Source organism: Falco cherrug, chromosome Z (assembly GCF_023634085.1).
Source record: "Falco cherrug isolate bFalChe1 chromosome Z, bFalChe1.pri, whole genome shotgun sequence".
Lineage (NCBI taxonomy): Eukaryota > Metazoa > Chordata > Aves > Falconiformes > Falconidae > Falco > Falco cherrug.
In genome coordinates, this window is record NC_073720.1 from 39710956 (window position 1) to 39727696 (window position 16741).

The 16741-nt window shown below is 36.9% G+C and overlaps 1 protein-coding gene across 5 annotated transcripts in view; it reads left to right on the forward strand.

Moving 5' to 3' along the window:
* The window catches only part of ABHD17B (abhydrolase domain containing 17B, depalmitoylase), a 19933-nt gene extending 3933 nt beyond the window's left edge, over window positions 1–16000 (forward strand). For 3 of the 5 annotated variants that reach the window (XM_005435717.3, XM_055698852.1, XM_055698851.1), the window contains exons 2-4: window positions 3971–4445; window positions 13404–13583; window positions 14476–16000. In XM_005435717.3, the coding sequence (XP_005435774.1) occupies window positions 3979–4445; window positions 13404–13583; window positions 14476–14695 (867 nt within the window). In that variant the 5' untranslated portion in view covers window positions 3971–3978 and the 3' untranslated portion in view covers window positions 14696–16000. The remainder of the gene's footprint in view (window positions 1–3970; window positions 4446–13403; window positions 13584–14475) is intronic. The other 2 variants (XM_055698853.1, XM_055698854.1) reach the window with 2 other exon arrangements.
* Window positions 16001–16741: the final 741 nt, after the last annotated feature.

Below are 16741 nucleotides of genomic sequence, written 5' to 3' on the forward strand. Positions count from 1 at the left end.
GTTAATCAGTTTTACTGAGGTTTTTTTCCACAGATTTTTCCTACTTAATTTGTATGAAAAATGCAGTATAATTTTAAAGGATATATATATTTCTCTTCCTATATTCTTTTTGTTGTTAGTAATTTTACCAGCATTAGGAACTGTGTTTGCAGAACAGCACTGGCTTCTTTATTAATACTGAAATGACAAATAGGTGACATAGTTATGTTATTGGGTTGTGTTGATCTCTGCATCTGATGCTACTGTAATGAGCACAGAGATTTACATCATACATGCTCAGAAGGTGTTAGACTATAGCTTTGGTATTCACAACATATTTTAGGCAAATGAGTCCTGTTGAAGTTATTAATCTGTACTTGTGGTACTGTATGCTTAAGGTAATTTGTGTTGGTTTTGTTCAGGTTTCAGTAAGACTCCAGATAAGGCATACATCAAGCCCATTTGTTACTAGAGTGATAATGCAACTATCACTTGTGATACCATGGTTACTTTCTGTAAATTGTATTTTAGACTTAACACTGTTAAGAGACCAGTTATTGATCTCCAAAGCTTTTACCAAGTCTGAGTGATGCTAAATGAAGGAGATTTTGTAACTTTTCTTGTAATTTTTACTGTAATAATTTCTGGCTGAAACCATTAGGAAACCAGATTACATGTTTTTGAACGTTAAAAAAACCACTAGTGTAGGGGGTAACGTTAAGTTTTTCATCATTGAAGTATCTGAGCAGTATACCTTTTGAGGAAAGATAATGCCTGTTTAGTTGAAGTTAAGTTATGACATCTGGTGGGTAACTACTAAGCTGAAATGCTGATTCAGTTGAACTTATAAACAGTGATATGAGAATTACTCTGTACACCCTGGGGACTCTCTTACATCCTGGTTCCATTCCAGATCCGGAGGTTAAGAACATACTCATGAATACAATGAATGACAAACCGGTTTCAGTATAATGGAAACATTGTTTGCATTTAGTTGAAGGTATCCTCCTGAGGAAGTTCAGTAGGTGTTTTGTGTCAGATTTGTTCAGTTAGTGGTGCTGGCGATCTGCTGCCTTTCTTGGGTCTTCTGAGTGAAGAAAGTAGCAATTACTTATTTTAAAGAAAACAGTTGTTGCTACCAATGATTTAGATGGAGAACAGCCCTGGAATCAGAATCTTTAGTTTCGGTAGGCAGTTTCCATTGGATTAAATGCACATTATATAAAGTCAACATTACAGTGTGGTATAGGGCAGAAATAATACTTTAGCCATGGTCTTAAGCATAATTTGACATATGTGGCAACAGCCCATTTTTAGCACGTTTAAGCTGTCTTGGGGCACAGTACCACCTCAGCTGATTAACTGTGGTTGCTGCAGTACTACCCTGTGTGTGGTTTCTACAGGCCAGCTTCCAGTCTTCTGAAATAACTTTGAAAAATAGCAAATATCTTCTGAGTGAGATCATATTATAGTGTTGCTGTGCTGTTTATAGTTATAAATAATGTAAAATCCGGTTTTAATTTTTTCTGACAAGTTGATTGGGAAGCAAGTAAGAAATTCTATAGCTATCATATGCTGGAATAGAGTGCAGTCTGCTGTTCCTGGGCGGAACAGGCTATTTATACCTTGATCTTGGAGGTGTGTATTCTTCTAAATTTTACACATAAAATAGTATTATTTCCACCCCCACCCCTAGAATAAGTTGTAGTATCTAGCTTTGGCTTTCAGCTTCTCTGAAAAGGTGAGAAAACTTACTCAGAACAGATCAGTTTAATAGTTTCTGCTATAAATAGAAGTGCAGTTGAATACTGGGTCATAAGCACTTTTTGCAAAAAAAGGACTATTAAGGCATCACAACAGTTTCTCTGGGCTGTGAACATGAATTTTCTAAGTAGAGGTGAAAGAGGTGGCTCCTTTGACACTCACAGCTATAACAGAAGTAAAGAAGAAAAAAAAAAGTTTTGAGTCTTTTCTGTGCCTAAGAGATCCCAAGCCTTTATCCAATCCCTAGAGCTCTTCCACAGAGCTCTTCTACTTCTTCTGGCATGCAGATTAAAATTAAATTTAATGTCCAGATAATCTCGCCTGACAGGGAATGGATGAGCTATTCCAAATTTGAGTGACTACTTGTGCTGATTACATAAAACATGTCATTGTTGTTTCTTTAGCTGGCAGACATACTGTTTATTCAGGACCTTCATTTAAGAGACACCCTGCCTTTTTGTGGGAGGTGATCAGTACACCCTTCCTGCCATCTCTTCTAAATTGGTAGTGTTGGTCACCCATATCTAAGACTTACTTCCCTCTGTTTTGAAGAAAACATTGGGCTGTAGCAGCCTTGGCAAAAAATTTTTTGCAGGGCACAAAACCCCTGGAGTAGTATTCTAAGAATGCTCATGCTGTTACCAGACTGTCTTGCTTATGCCTGTGTTTACTAGTGTACAGGTACACTATGTAACATTGTATGCAGTGTGCGTTCAGACTCTACAGGGAAGAGACCATTCACATGTCCGAAATACGGATAGCTGTTCTGTGATCTATATTCAGCAGTTCTTACAGCAATGTCCTTGAAGCTTTTCTAGGGAGAAATTTATACAGGCATGAAAACTATACAAGTTAGAGGACACACGTTGAAATATGATCTAAATATTGCCAAGTATTGCAGTTAGCAGTAAGATTTTATTGTTGGATTACCCAAGTATTTCTGAAATGACATGGGACTGTGGTCATCAGAAATCAACTTGTTTTCTTCCCATTTGTAAACTTGGATCTAGCAGTCAAAGCTGGTACATGAAACTGTATTTCTGTTTGCAGTGACTTGGTAGGAACTGTGCTTGAGACCTGTAGATAGATTTGGGATGGAAAAGTTGTTTAAGTTGACATGAAACATCAGATGCCTTAACACAAGTAAAGTAGTGTAAATGCTTATCTTAGCTATGCTGGTTTTCAGCATGGCTCTTGGCAGATTTCATCGCTTTTTCTACCTCTGAGAAAAAGTATTGTCACAACAAAGGAATTTCCCGCCCTCCCCCCCCCCCCCCCCCCCCTCACTTCTCCCAGCTGTAAATTGAGGACACAATGCCTGCTTTTCAGGGCATCTATGTCTTTGCCTAGCTTACTTTGGGTGTATGTGCATTTACTTTTTTCCTGCCCCCATTCTATTAAACAATGCTTTGAATTGGTGGTTTTGATTATTGATTTGCCAAATACTTGTGATAAAGCATATGGTGTGAGATGGTTTTGTTAAAGCATGGAGTAGAAATAGTCATATCATTAATACAAACCCAACTCCTATGTGCAGTGCAGGAAACCTTAGGTAATAATTTCTTTGAAGGGTTTGGAAACATTTGTCAGCCAGTATGTGGAGCAAGAAAGCATTTATGGATGGATTTTAGTGTGCTGAAGGACTATAGTGTTTGCTAAGCTAGCAGAAACATCTTGTTCTGCCTTCTAAGTTTTGTCCTTCAGGAACCTTTCATACTGCTGATACTGCTTGCAGGAACCCATAATTCATGATTGTAATACATATTCTCTGTATTTAGGAAAAATTGTAGTGATTTTTGACTGCAAAGATTTGCATAGCCTTAGTTTACTGCAAACACTGCAATATATTTTAATTTTTCTTTATAACATGTGTTTGTCAACAGGTGAACACTTCTCATAATTGCTTAAGATAAGAAACTTCATTTCCTCCAAAGAAACTCCAGAACTCATGCTTGTTCTTTCCCTGCGTAATCATATGTTAGTTTTAATATCTGGCAGGACTATAGAGTTACCACTCATCCTGAATGTGCTTATTATAAAGTAGCTAATAATATAAAGTAAGCTATTATATGGAAATTTACATACATATTTACAACTGTTTTGTTCAATATTTCCACTAACATTATGTATTATTTTCTGGAGAGGATACATTTACATTTTCCAGGAGTTGTATTTTTGATATAGGATTGTAACTAGAAACTGATACCATTTTCTCTTTCTGTTTCAGACTAGAAGATGAATAATCTTTCCTTTAGTGAACTGTGTTGCCTGTTCTGTTGTCCACCATGCCCAGGGAAAATTGCCTCCAAATTGGCATTCTTACCTCCTGATCCCACATATACGCTGATGTGTGATGAGAGTGGTAGTCGCTGGACTTTACATCTCTCAGAGCGAGCAGACTGGCAGTATTCTTCTAGAGAAAAAGATGCCATTGAATGCTTCATGACTAGAACAAGTAAAGGTAACAGGATTGCCTGTATGTTTGTGCGTTGCTCACCTAACGCCAAGTATACTTTGCTCTTCTCACATGGAAATGCCGTTGACCTAGGTCAGATGAGCAGCTTTTACATAGGGCTGGGTTCACGGATTAATTGCAACATATTCTCATATGATTATTCTGGATATGGTGCAAGTTCTGGGAAGCCAACAGAGAAGAATTTGTATGCTGACATTGATGCTGCTTGGGTGGCTCTTAGGACAAGGTAAGACATTAGCTGCCATTTTTCTTTTACAGTGTGCTTTTCAAATGGTTATAGTTAATTTGTAAACAGAAATGCTGTATTTTAGGATTAATGGATTCATATCCAAGGTGATTGATTGTGCCTTATGCTGAAGGCGTTGTCAGTATTGAGCAGAATCGGTATATAGTACTGATATACTAGAGAAATTGAAATGGGACGAAATATAAGGTATGATTCAGTCATGAATGATTAGAACATAATCCTTATTGTCACAGTTTGGGATCTCAGTTGGAAATCTCAGAAGGTAGGAAAAGCCTATAATAATTGATTGTCCAGTAACAGAGTGACTGGTGTGATGTGGGTGAGAGAAAATGTGGGTTGTTTTTTCAGGTAATTCCATCACCTGCTTTTTTAGTAGGGAGGGGCAGTGGAAAAGCTGTTATAAGAGAACCTGGTGAGACTGTTTGGATTTCTGTATGGTGTTCAGACCACCTTTGTTTCGGAGTTCAGACTAGCAGCTACAGCATTTCCAAAGATAGCTTTCTGTATAAAGAAAAAAAGATGATTTTATATCTTGGGAAAATAATATGTGTCAGAGAGGTTATAATTGATCTGTGTAAATGTATCATGGTGGGAATAAAAAACAGGAATTTGAGTCAGTGGTGTTAGCTCAAGTAGATTAAAACTGGACAAGGAAAAATGCAAATTGGAAAGATGTTTCAGTAGTTTCTGTGTTCTAAACCTCTGCTTTTAGGAAAGTAAAATAGTGAAATGAAAGACTTTGCAAGCATTTTATGATACATGCAAGAATCCTAGGCACCACATAAATGCAGCATTGAATACCCACTTCTTAAGTCTGAGAGCATTTTTCACCATGGTTTCTTCCATTTAAAGCAATATTCTTTTTGTGTTGCAAGTATTCAAACTACAAAAAGATTATGTTTTAAAATATTATGTGATCATAAGAATAGACGTTCACCAAAAAAACTCCCATCATATTATGTATTTAGCACCAAAAACTGTGAAAAACTGAATTTAATCTACAGCAGCATGTTACAATTTGATCATTGCAATTTGGGCATCCTGTTTAATAATATATCAGGGATGTGACTTAGTGTAAGGGATGTGTAAAGACTTTTAAAATCCTGGAGCCTTGTAGTAGTGACAGTAAATTTAGAACTTGATCAATGTAATATTAATTATCTTCCTGTTACTTTGGAGTAGATTATCCCTTTTCAGTTTTGTAAGTACAAATATTGTCTTGCATTTCTTTTACCTTATAACAGAGGTGTGATACTTCTTTTGAAAAGAAGCCTATTTTATTTGTATATTGAAGTGGGGGGAACACTTATTATCATAAACCTCTTACAACCACAGGGGACAGGTATTCAGCTTCATATATTTAACAACAGTCACACTGTGTTGTTAGATTAGGTTTTGTCATTTCTTTTGATTACAGTGGAAAGTTGAGATATAACCAGATCTGTTCTGTAAAGCCAAGAGCTGCAACAGGTACACTGGTGACCACGGTTTGTAATGAAATGCTCTGGAATATAGCCGCTTGGTAAAATACCCAGTAACATTGATAAAAAACATAATATGGTTTGTGAACTATGTGGAAAACAGTCTGAATTGTTTCAGTGCACCAGAAAATGGAAGAGAACTAGATGGTGAAACCTTAAATTGTTTGTTTGTGTCAGTTTACAGGCTCTGGTTTATGAACTAATTTGTAATTACTATCTATTCCTCCTCTTGACGAATTTCTGATTGAAAACCTAAAAGAAAATGTAATTGCAACTTGAATTCTCACCTCCATTCTTGGATGTCACATAGCATACCTTTCCTAATCAAATAAGAATGTTCATTATACTATCCCATCTGAACATGCCGTTCGTTGAACAGACATTCTCAGGGGGAACTCTGAATACATACTACATCAGTCTGTTTTTCCCTCTTCAATTCAGGAATGACCTGCCTCAATCCTTTTTGCTGTCTGTGTTTATTTTTTGCGTCAAAACCTCCTTTAGAAATACGTAATTCTGTAGAGTGTATAAAGCTTGAATTGGTCTGCCTTTCTTGTGAATTTCACAAATGTGAACTGAATTTTTTCTGTTGCTTAAAGAATTACTAGTGGTGTAGTAACACTGTGGTACTTGCAACAACTTTCTGGTTGGCGGACCTGTCTTGCCCTTGTATCTGAATGCTGAATGTAGCAGGGAGAAGTTCAGCAAATTACTCTGGACACACTGGCTCATGCAGTTTGGTTACCAGTCCACGGTGTTCTTTGAGCCCTAAAACAGTGCTCAGCTGTGTTTAAATACTTCATGAATATCTGGACCAGAATGGATGGAGCCTTTGAGCATTTGCTGCAGCATTGATTCACTTTTCTAGTATAGCCTGTTCTGTCAGTGCTACACTAGCACCATCTTTAACGTTTTATAATGTAAGTATTCTGCAAAACAAAACAAATTTAGCGGACTGTTTGCAGGATAGATGTACGTATAGGTGTTACTCCTTTGAAATTCTTGTTGACGGGATGAGAGAAGAAAGGCATCATAGACTTTTAAACTATGCCTCATATCTTGATCCCACTGTAATGGGATCAAGAATTGAGAAATTGTCTTTGTTGGAGATTGATCACAATCACCCACAGCTTCCTGCATTCCCTGTTCTGAGAAATGGGATCATAGAACACAGCGTTAAAAGGTGTTTCTAGGGTAATTGAAATGCTGATGTGGACTTCATTCTAGTCAACACAGATGCTTGTGGTGGAGCCATGTTAGTGTGTTAAGTTTTGTGTCTTGGAAGGGCAATCCAGGTGGCCATCTGTAAACAGACACAACTGCCCAGTGGGGACTGGACACCTAGGGTGAGGTAGTCTGGAACTAGTATTGAGAGTGATGGTGAGGTTGGTCCAACACGACTTTCTTAAAAGTGGTTGCTGTAAGGGTATGTGAATATTATTATTCATGTAAATGAATACAGAAGGCTAATTTGGCAGCAGGTTAGAAGAGATAAACAGCAGATGCAGATTCTGAATTGTGTCCCTATTGTCTACCTGCTTTGAATATTTTAATAGGAAGCCATAGCTATCCATGAGGATGCTGACTGTAGAAGAAGGCAAGGTGATTCACTGCCATCAGGTTTGGGAAGGTTGCACATTATTGTATATTCATGTGCATCATATACATGGGACTACATAAAAGCAAGTGAGGACATTCTTTTTCTGACTGTCATAGCTACAAAGTGTTGAAATGCCAGGAGTCATTTTGGGATACGCCTATTTTCCACTCTCCTTGTCTCTGAAGGCCTTTGATGACACACTAGAAAGGGTGGAAAGGTTTAACCAGTCCCAGGCAAAAGCAGGGCAAATGGTGCTCATTCAGAACCCAGAAGACATGCTGGAGTTGCCTTATGACCAGATTTACCTTTAGAGAAGCCGGACAGCCTTTTCATAGGAGAAGCCAAATATAGGAATAATATAAAATCTATTTGGTTGTGGACTGAAAGTGTTCTTTTGAGAATTCACAAATTACGGTGGTGTGTTTTGTTTTGTTTTTTTTTTTTAATCAAAAGTAGAGGATGTTTTGCTGGAAGAGGAGGTGCCTTGACTTTGAATATTTGGAGAGAAATTGAGCTTTCACTTAAATTGATAGGGAAAAATAGCTCAATTTATCATAGAGAGAAATCTTGCAAATAAAACAAATGGGTCAGTAGGATTGTGAGATTTATAAAAGCCAAACCATGATGAGTGAGGCAGAGGAGATGTTTGATTACTACATGCATGGTCAGTGGGCTTGCCTCTCATAAAACACGGTTCCCTTCTTCTTCTAGCAATGTTACATGTTGTATACAAAAGAAAGGCAACGTGCATCTGAGTTAAGGAAGAGCTGTATGTTCATGGATTTTATTTGTGGCATGGAATTGTTTATTCATGGCATAGAATGTTGATAGTTAAAGGTGTGAAGGATGTTCATGCCCTACACGTTCTGCAATTTGCAGCTGTAATTTCATGTGTTAAGTGCATGATGACAAAAGGTTCTGAAAAGTGCATTGAAAATTACCTCGGGATGTTCCCCTTTCTTCCGTGTGCCCCAAGCACTGCTGTCAGCTGGTTAAATGCATGTGTTGCAATAGATTCACAAACAGTAGCCTCTCTAGAGCATCTGTTGCACCTCGTCATTAGTGTGAGCCTGCGAGGTACTGTCAAAAGTGTACGCTTCTGAGTTTGATTTTACTAATACTTTATTTTATTGTTGTAAAGTGAGCATGTCTTCTAGATTAACACCAATAGTTTAGAAGTAAAAAAATAAATTGCTTTTTGTCTCCCTTATGTATATCAAGGGCAAAATGGTGTGTACTCCAAAGAGCCTGGAAGTATAATATTGTAATTTCAGCTGGTATTTGGTTGATAAAGATAACTGAAGTTTAAAACAACAAAAATGGCCCAACCCAAAAATGACTCATTGCAGCCAGACATGCATTTTGTAGTTTACATATTGCATATCATGGCGATGTGATGTATATCCAATGAAAGTATGTAATACAATGAATATCCAATGTAAGTGATGTATGATGTATAATCCAATGAAAGCTTTCAAGGTAAGGTTGGATGGGGCTTTCGGCAACCTGTGAAAGTTGAAGCTGCCTGTGACAAGGAGGCTGGACTAGATCATCCTCGAACCCAAACTGTTCTATGAAAAGGAGGAGGGAGGGGCAGAAGAGGGGTGCACTGCCACTAAGGTGGGTGTTCAGTGAAGTGCAGAAAAGGTCTTCTTAGAAAGATAGGAATATAAAGGAAATGGTGAAAGAGTTTCTTCTACAGCATGTTGTGAAGTTTGCACAAAGGGAGGAAAAAAGAATATTTCATTGCTGTTTAGCAGTTCTTCTTTCCCTCCCAGAAGCTGAGAAGATCAGACAGGCGTGTTCATGTTGCCTCTTTTACAAGAGACCATCTATATCTGATCAGCATATGTAGTCTTGCAGAAGACTATACTGGCGTCATTAGTCGCCCTGTGTTAGCTTGGGCCCTGATTCTAGGCAGTGGTCTGATGGCCTACATCGTTACAACGATGTATTAGTTCGCTCCTTCCTTTAACCCACCAGTAGCATGTCATTTCTTGCCTTGCCCTGAAGACAACCAGCACAAAGGAGCAGAAAAGTAGTTGCTCCACTATTCCCAGACGAGGTTAATTTACTTTCCTACACTAGCTGGTGAAGCTGGATGAGGTGCAACATGTGGCTGAAGATGCAAAGGAAAGTGGTTCTCTTCAGTTTTGTGAGAGCTTAGTTTCGTAGTGACATTAACGTGTACTTTTAGGGTGATGATAAGGCAGAAATTTGTGAGTGCTCAGACACCGTATGGGTGCTAGCAAGTTTATGGCACAGAAGTACATTTATTCTATGTTAAAACTCCTCCTCAAGTTCCATGTGCTTTCCAGACAGGTAACCCTTAGGTGCGTGAACATAAAGGATGAGTACGTTGTTGAAAGGAATTGGAATGTCAGTTGCTGTGGGAAAAAGAAAAGTGTTGGTGGCAGCCTTTAAACTGCAGAAAGTATCTGTCGAAATTTTATGCCAGGTTCAGTCCAGAGGAAGACTGCTTTCTCTGAGAAGGTACATCTGTGCACAGCTATTTTAAAGATTTTGTTGCGAATTCCTTTCTGGTGGTTATGGCTTTAAAAAGCCCCAAATATAACAACCTGCACCACTGCCATCAAGCTGAAAGCCCGTCTATTCTGACACAAGTTATCTAAGATTACTTGAGCAGGCAGTAGTGTTTACATTACTCCTATGATCAGTATAATGAGCTTGCAAAGATATTAATAGTTTTTACAGCATGTCTTTGAGCTCTTCTCACAAGATCACTACTTAGAGCATATGGCTCTGTAACTGTCACATTCCCCTTCCTCAGGATGGCCTGTAACTCTAAAACACTGATTAAAAGGAGAATATTACTGCCATTTTTCTCTTGATCTCGCACTTCCTCATTTGGGCAACCAGGTGTGTAGTCAACTAGTAATTTTCTAACAAACTTCTTGAAGTTTACAGGACTGTCAAAAGAATAAGTAGATGAACTTTCTTACTAGGGAACATACCAACAGTTATCTTTTCAAGAATTACTACATTTTAGATTGTAAAGTGGTATTTTTGGGAAAAAGGAACTGAGGGACAGTTGGGCTCTTCTTTTCCCTGAACTTTGCAGAAGCCTGTTCAAGAGAAGAGGAAAGACTGGCAACAGACACAGCCGATGTTCTCTGTTTCAAATATTTGTCTTTTGTTGAGTTTTGTTTTGTTGTTTGCTGTTTTTTTTCCCCCAAGCCAGAATATTAAAGAGTCTGCTTTGAACCACCACTTGTGGTGATTGGCCTCACTATTTTAGTTTCCAGACTAATAGGTTCTGGTGGATGTTGTGAAGGCAATCTGCCTGGCTGTGATGGAGAAAGGATTACTTTAATCCAAATATAGTAAATGCTTTTCTTGGATTATTTTTTGTAGCTAATATTTGTCTATCTGTAGGCTGAAGAATATGGATCCAAAAATAAGGGGAAGAATAATGAAAAAGAGGAGAACATATACTCCAAAATATACTTTTAAATTTTGATTTAAACTTCTGTGCAGTGGCCTGCATCTTGTAAAACTCAATACTTCAGTTTTGATTTTGAGGAAATCAAAGTGTTATAATTTGCAAGGTTTTTTATTTGAGAACTATTTTATGTCAGAATGTGCTGGGCAGACTCCATGCCGTACTAATGATGCAAAGCGTCAGGTATTAATGTGAGTTTTGTTCAGATAATATGAAAGAAATAGAAGGCGATACGGCACTTACAGAATGGACAAATGTGATTAGAAATATTTTGAACTGGGAGATTAATTGTAAAAGGATGGCTGCTAGGCTGTTCTCAGGTGTTTCAGAAAACAGACAGAAGTAGTGAAGACTTTATGTTTGTTTCAGTTTTGGAGCTTTAATTTTTTTGTATTTTTGTGTATTGGAATTTTGAGAAAATTTTTGTTAATCAGAATGTTTTAATTTTTTTATTGCCTGAGGACTATTTTGAGGTGGGGGGCTTGCCTGTTGTTCCAGGCTGAGGGATGAGTCTTGGTATGTTAGAACTCTTAATTTGATTATGATTCTAGAAACACTTTCTAGGAAATTCTGATAGTAATTAAGTAGTCATGATAGATTCTATGAATGTATCTGTGCTAATACTTGTACAGCTTTTGTGTTTCAATCTAGCAGAATACAATCTAAATAAATAGATGAACAGTTAAATAGACAAAGTTAGCGATGAACTAGTGAATTTTAGCCTCAATTTAAAAAGCTTATTGGGATGCCTAATGAGTTCTGCTAGTGATAATTACATTTGGGTAATACTGAAATGTGCTTGTGTTTTTTCCTGAAGTCGTCCTAGTTGTTGGGTTTTGGTGGTTTTTTGGGTTTTTTTGGTTCTTTAATTGTTTATTATATACTGATGTAACACACAGATGTTTTCTGGGTTATTGAAAAGTACTTGCGGATTCTGGGGTTTTATCAGTTGGTAATTTGAATGTTTTGGTACATGTGAAACATCTTTTTTCCTAAAGTTTCTGATTTTGAGGCTTTTAGACTGTACTGATTAGTGTTTGGTGACTTAAACAGGTATATAGCCATACTTATAAGATACTGTACAATACTTCATTACCTCTGTTTCCCTGGCTTTGCTGAAGGTATGCAAAATGCACTAATTTGATAACTCCTCTGTGGGTATGGGTGTTGTTATCTGGCTTTGACAGAAAAGATGCATGCATTTATTGTAGAAGAGGTAATGATGGTTGTACTTTCCTTCACTTCAGCTGAACACAGTTGATTGTTAGTCCTTTTAAGATTGTAGTCAGTTGGCAAACATTAAAGTCACCTCATGTTGTTCCACAGTGGTGTTAGGTTAGTCTCCTTTAACTCAAAAAGGCAAACAAAATTCTGGTAATATGCGAGGACAATGTTTGATTTATTTTTTGTTTTATTTTTTATTTGGTAATGCAGTGCAGTTCCTGTTTAAGGTGCTTCCTTTCCCAAGTAAGTTTAGCAAAGGTACCTGGATAGATACACTTCTGCATTCTGAACCTGTACTGAGTACTTTGTTAGTACAGATCATCCTTCTCCTGTGGGCACTGTTCTTGCCAGCATAATATTCTGCTTGGAGCCTTTCCTGGTGTTACTTGGGAACCAGCTGCTCTTTGTAGCCACGCTAATGCAGAAAAATGTTACATCTGACTGTTAAGTGTTACTCCGTGTTCAATAATTCTTTTGTTTACCTCAGGTAATTGCAGAAAAAAATGAGCGTGTTCATCTTATTCAGAGGGAGGCTTAGACTTTAATTTTGTACTGCTCATTGGGCTGTCTGAATTGTGGGTTAGGTTGAGTATTCCTCTTGCTAGCTTGCGTGTTGAATCAGCTGGGATAAGAAAGAAACATCTCAGTTCTTACACAGGATTCATAATATTCTAATCATTGTCTGTACAAGCATGCTTTAGATTCCACTAAATTGCTGAGCAATGTAACTGGCTTGCAGTTTTAGTCAGATATTAGAAAAGTAAACCCAACCAAACTTTTGCAGATTTGACTATGCTCCACTTAATGATAACCATAGAGCTAGTAAGGCTTTAATCAGTTTGCTGCTGTAGATTCACCAGAGTTACCAGTAAAGGCTTTCAACTAGTATACAAGTCACAACTGCATTCACAAGTTCACATTAAAAAAATAAAACCATATTTCAGTATCATTCAGGCATAAGGTAAAAATAACTTACTGGAAATAGAGAGTAAATAATTGTCCCGTTAAGTCAGGAATATTACAGAATATATTTGCTTATTCTACCAGCTGCTGTTTCATAGTTTAACGTCTTCAGGGAATTTTGGTTTTCAGAAATGCTTTTTTTGCCTTGCTGCAGTTTTGTCTGTTTCAGTTTATATGCCACTTTTTTAACATTTTGGATTTTCTAGGTACGGAATCCGCCCTGAAAATGTGATTATATATGGCCAGAGTATAGGAACAGTACCATCTGTGGATCTTGCTGCTAGGTATGAAAGTGCTGCTGTAATTCTTCATTCTCCCCTGACCTCAGGAATGCGAGTAGCTTTTCCTGATACGAAGAAGACGTATTGCTTTGATGCATTCCCAAAGTAAGTTGCAGGATTTTTTATTCTGCATGTATTTTTCTCTGTTACAGAAATTTTAGGCTAGGGAAACAAGTAATATGGCAAATTCTCTGAAATTTCTTTCGAAGGTTTAACAAAAAGTTGGAGAAAAATCAGAGTGAATAACAACAATGGGAAAACATTTGTTTTGAAGGAGTTTACAGAACTCTATACATCTAGGGTTTTCAAATCTCTAATCATGTTTTTGGGTATCTGTTAAAGTAGTGATTAGTTTTCCTATATGTAACCCCTAAAATCACCAATTCTAACAAGCAGTTCCAGTCCAGTGAGTTGTTAACCTGCGTAACTGTGAACAGTCTTTTGCACATGTTTCTCTAAGGAGCAAAGACTGGAAAACTCTGTGGACCTTAGCCAAAGCAAATTCCTGTCATGTATTTCAGCTCTGTGCCACTAGTTGGCCATTACAAACGGTACACCTGTCTCAAGGAATTATTTGTATTTTGAGCATCTAACTTCAAAGACTTTCTTCCCCCAAGATGGTCAAACTCTTAAGTGCTAAAATTCTTTCACTTCTGACAAGCACTTTTTTACTGCAAAACTCTGAAGTAATGTTTTCATCAGTCCAATGTGGTTTTTTTGAAGTGAACATAATGATATACCAGTTTTTAGATGGATTGCTCTGTTGTTCAATCCTAATAGTTTCCAGTACCGTTTTTTCCCTTCTGTGTGGCTTTACATGTGCTACTGTAAGGACATCCAGAGTGTTGATAAGATATAATTTTCTAATGTTTTAAACAACTTCAGAATTAAATTGTCAAAACTAAATGTGTAATTAAAACCTGAAATTAACAGTCCGGTCCTTCAAAAAGATACAATAAAGCTTATTGTTTTCATACATATAATCTTTTTCTTACAGCATTGACAAAATTTCTAAAATAACATCTCCTGTGTTAATAATCCATGGGACTGAAGATGAAGTAATTGACTTTTCACATGGCCTAGCATTATTCGAGCGTTGCCAGAGACCTGTAGAACCACTGTGGGTAGAAGGAGCAGGCCATAATGATGTGGAACTCTATGGACAGTACCTTGAAAGATTAAAACAGTTTGTGTCACAGGAACTGGTGAACTTGTAATTTTCTTTGTATATTTACATGCTTTTTCATTTCACTGCAGAACTGCACACCTTGATAAACACATAACATGAAACCTGAAGGTTGTGTTTTCAAATCATCTTGGTTGCCTTCATTAAATGTACAGGTAATGATTTGTCAACATAATTAATGAAGGTTTTAATGCCAGTATTATAAACTGGAATTACATGATCATGCAGTCAAGCTTGGCAGTTCATATTACTTTGTGTGAAGTTTTTTCCTTCTTAGATGTAAAAAAGAAAATCACAAGGAGTACTGTACAAAATTTCAATTATGTAAAATCAAATGCTGTAAGAGTGTGGCCAAATGCTTTAGCATATCAAAAACAAGTTTATAAATATTTTTTAAACATCTCAAAATGTACTGTGAGTTACTGTGTTGCACAGATGTAAATTAAAAACCAGACTTCTAAGCAGTTGTTCTGTAAAATGTAATAGCCATGAAATTTGATCAAATACTAATGTATGTAATAAGAATAGGCAGTCACTGGAAATGGCCCATGCCCTGTTATAGGGGGAGAGGGTCAAAATAGATCTCTTTTTTTTCCATATTTTTCTATCTTTTGTGCTTAGTTTCACTTTTGGTGTTCTGTTCTTGTGTTAACCCTTACCTCTCAGGTTAAACAAATTTACCCACTCATCAGCAGTCCTAATCTTGCCAAAGTAATGCTGCAAGTTATCATTGTTGTAATGCAGATACTCACTTGATTGCTACTGAGGCCACCAAATACTACTTTGAAACCAGTAAGACTTTTAGAACCTAGAAGGCTTTGTGGACAATGTAGTTTTAAACATTGATTGCATAGAGATGCAATATTCATTAGAAAAAACCCTGGAAGTTTATCCAATTTTGTAATAAACAATTTGCAAGTTTGCAGTTGTCTGATGAGGCTGGCTTTTGGATGTTTCGTGTAAATGATTATTGTTTTTTGAGTATTGTATGGAAATTTTACTAATCACACCTGGATGGGGTGGGGGGAGGGGCAAGAAGAGAATGTTGACATTTTTCTATTAACTCATGGTAAAATAAACTTTGTAAGTTGCCTTTCCCTTGAATGCATTTTACATGAATAAAAATATGAAAAGTAAACTTAATTATATGTAGCCTATTTGTAAACAAAGTAATATTCCAACAATACACACTGTGCTTCTGATTTAAGGCCTTATGTAGTTTAATTGTTCTGCCTGTTTTTTGTGATTGAGACTATTGTATACTTAAATGTAGCTTCAACTATTGTGAAAATTTCAGTTAAGATGTGTTGATTAACAGTAAACAATATTCCACATACTTGCTGTTCTTCTTTTCTTTTTTTCAAAAGAAGTAGCAACAGTTGCTTGCAATACCAAAACAATAAGCAGCTCCTCATTTACTCTAGGAAATCTGGGAACTAAAGCAGTAAACCATCGTTACGTTTCTCTATCAGCAGCTACTGTTCTGATCACCCTCCCACCCTCATGCCTCATTTTACTTCTTTCCGCAATTCAGCATACGGGTTTGCTGCTGCAGAGCTACTTACAAACATTCTTCCATAATTAATTCAAATCTAGCTTTCTTTGAAATCATCAGTGACTTCTTGTATTGTGCTCTTTGGTTTGTTAATTGAATAGGAAGAAAATTGTATTTCCTCTCAGGCAACTGGGTTCCTGTTTGTATTTTTGACCCAAGTGTGCTTCAGTATGTTCTAAACTTCAGAGTAGTATTCAGGCATGACAATATTAAATTTGAAGATTTTCATCCTAATCCAAGAATTTGCAATTGCAAGTGTGTTTAAATAGATATGTAACTCACTTTGTTGCATCAGACTGTATACACTGTTGGATTACATTTTCTTACTACCTTCTAGCCACTATCTCTGATTTAGGTGGAAATCGTTACCATTAAGTATTTAAGTACTTTTTGTGGTGAAGTCCATTTTGAGAGTCCTCTTCAGAAATTCACAATTAAAGAATGTGGAACTGCAATGATAAGTGATGCAGTTTAGCTGATAGTGCTGCAAATTACAGGCAAATCATCAAGTGTCATCACAAG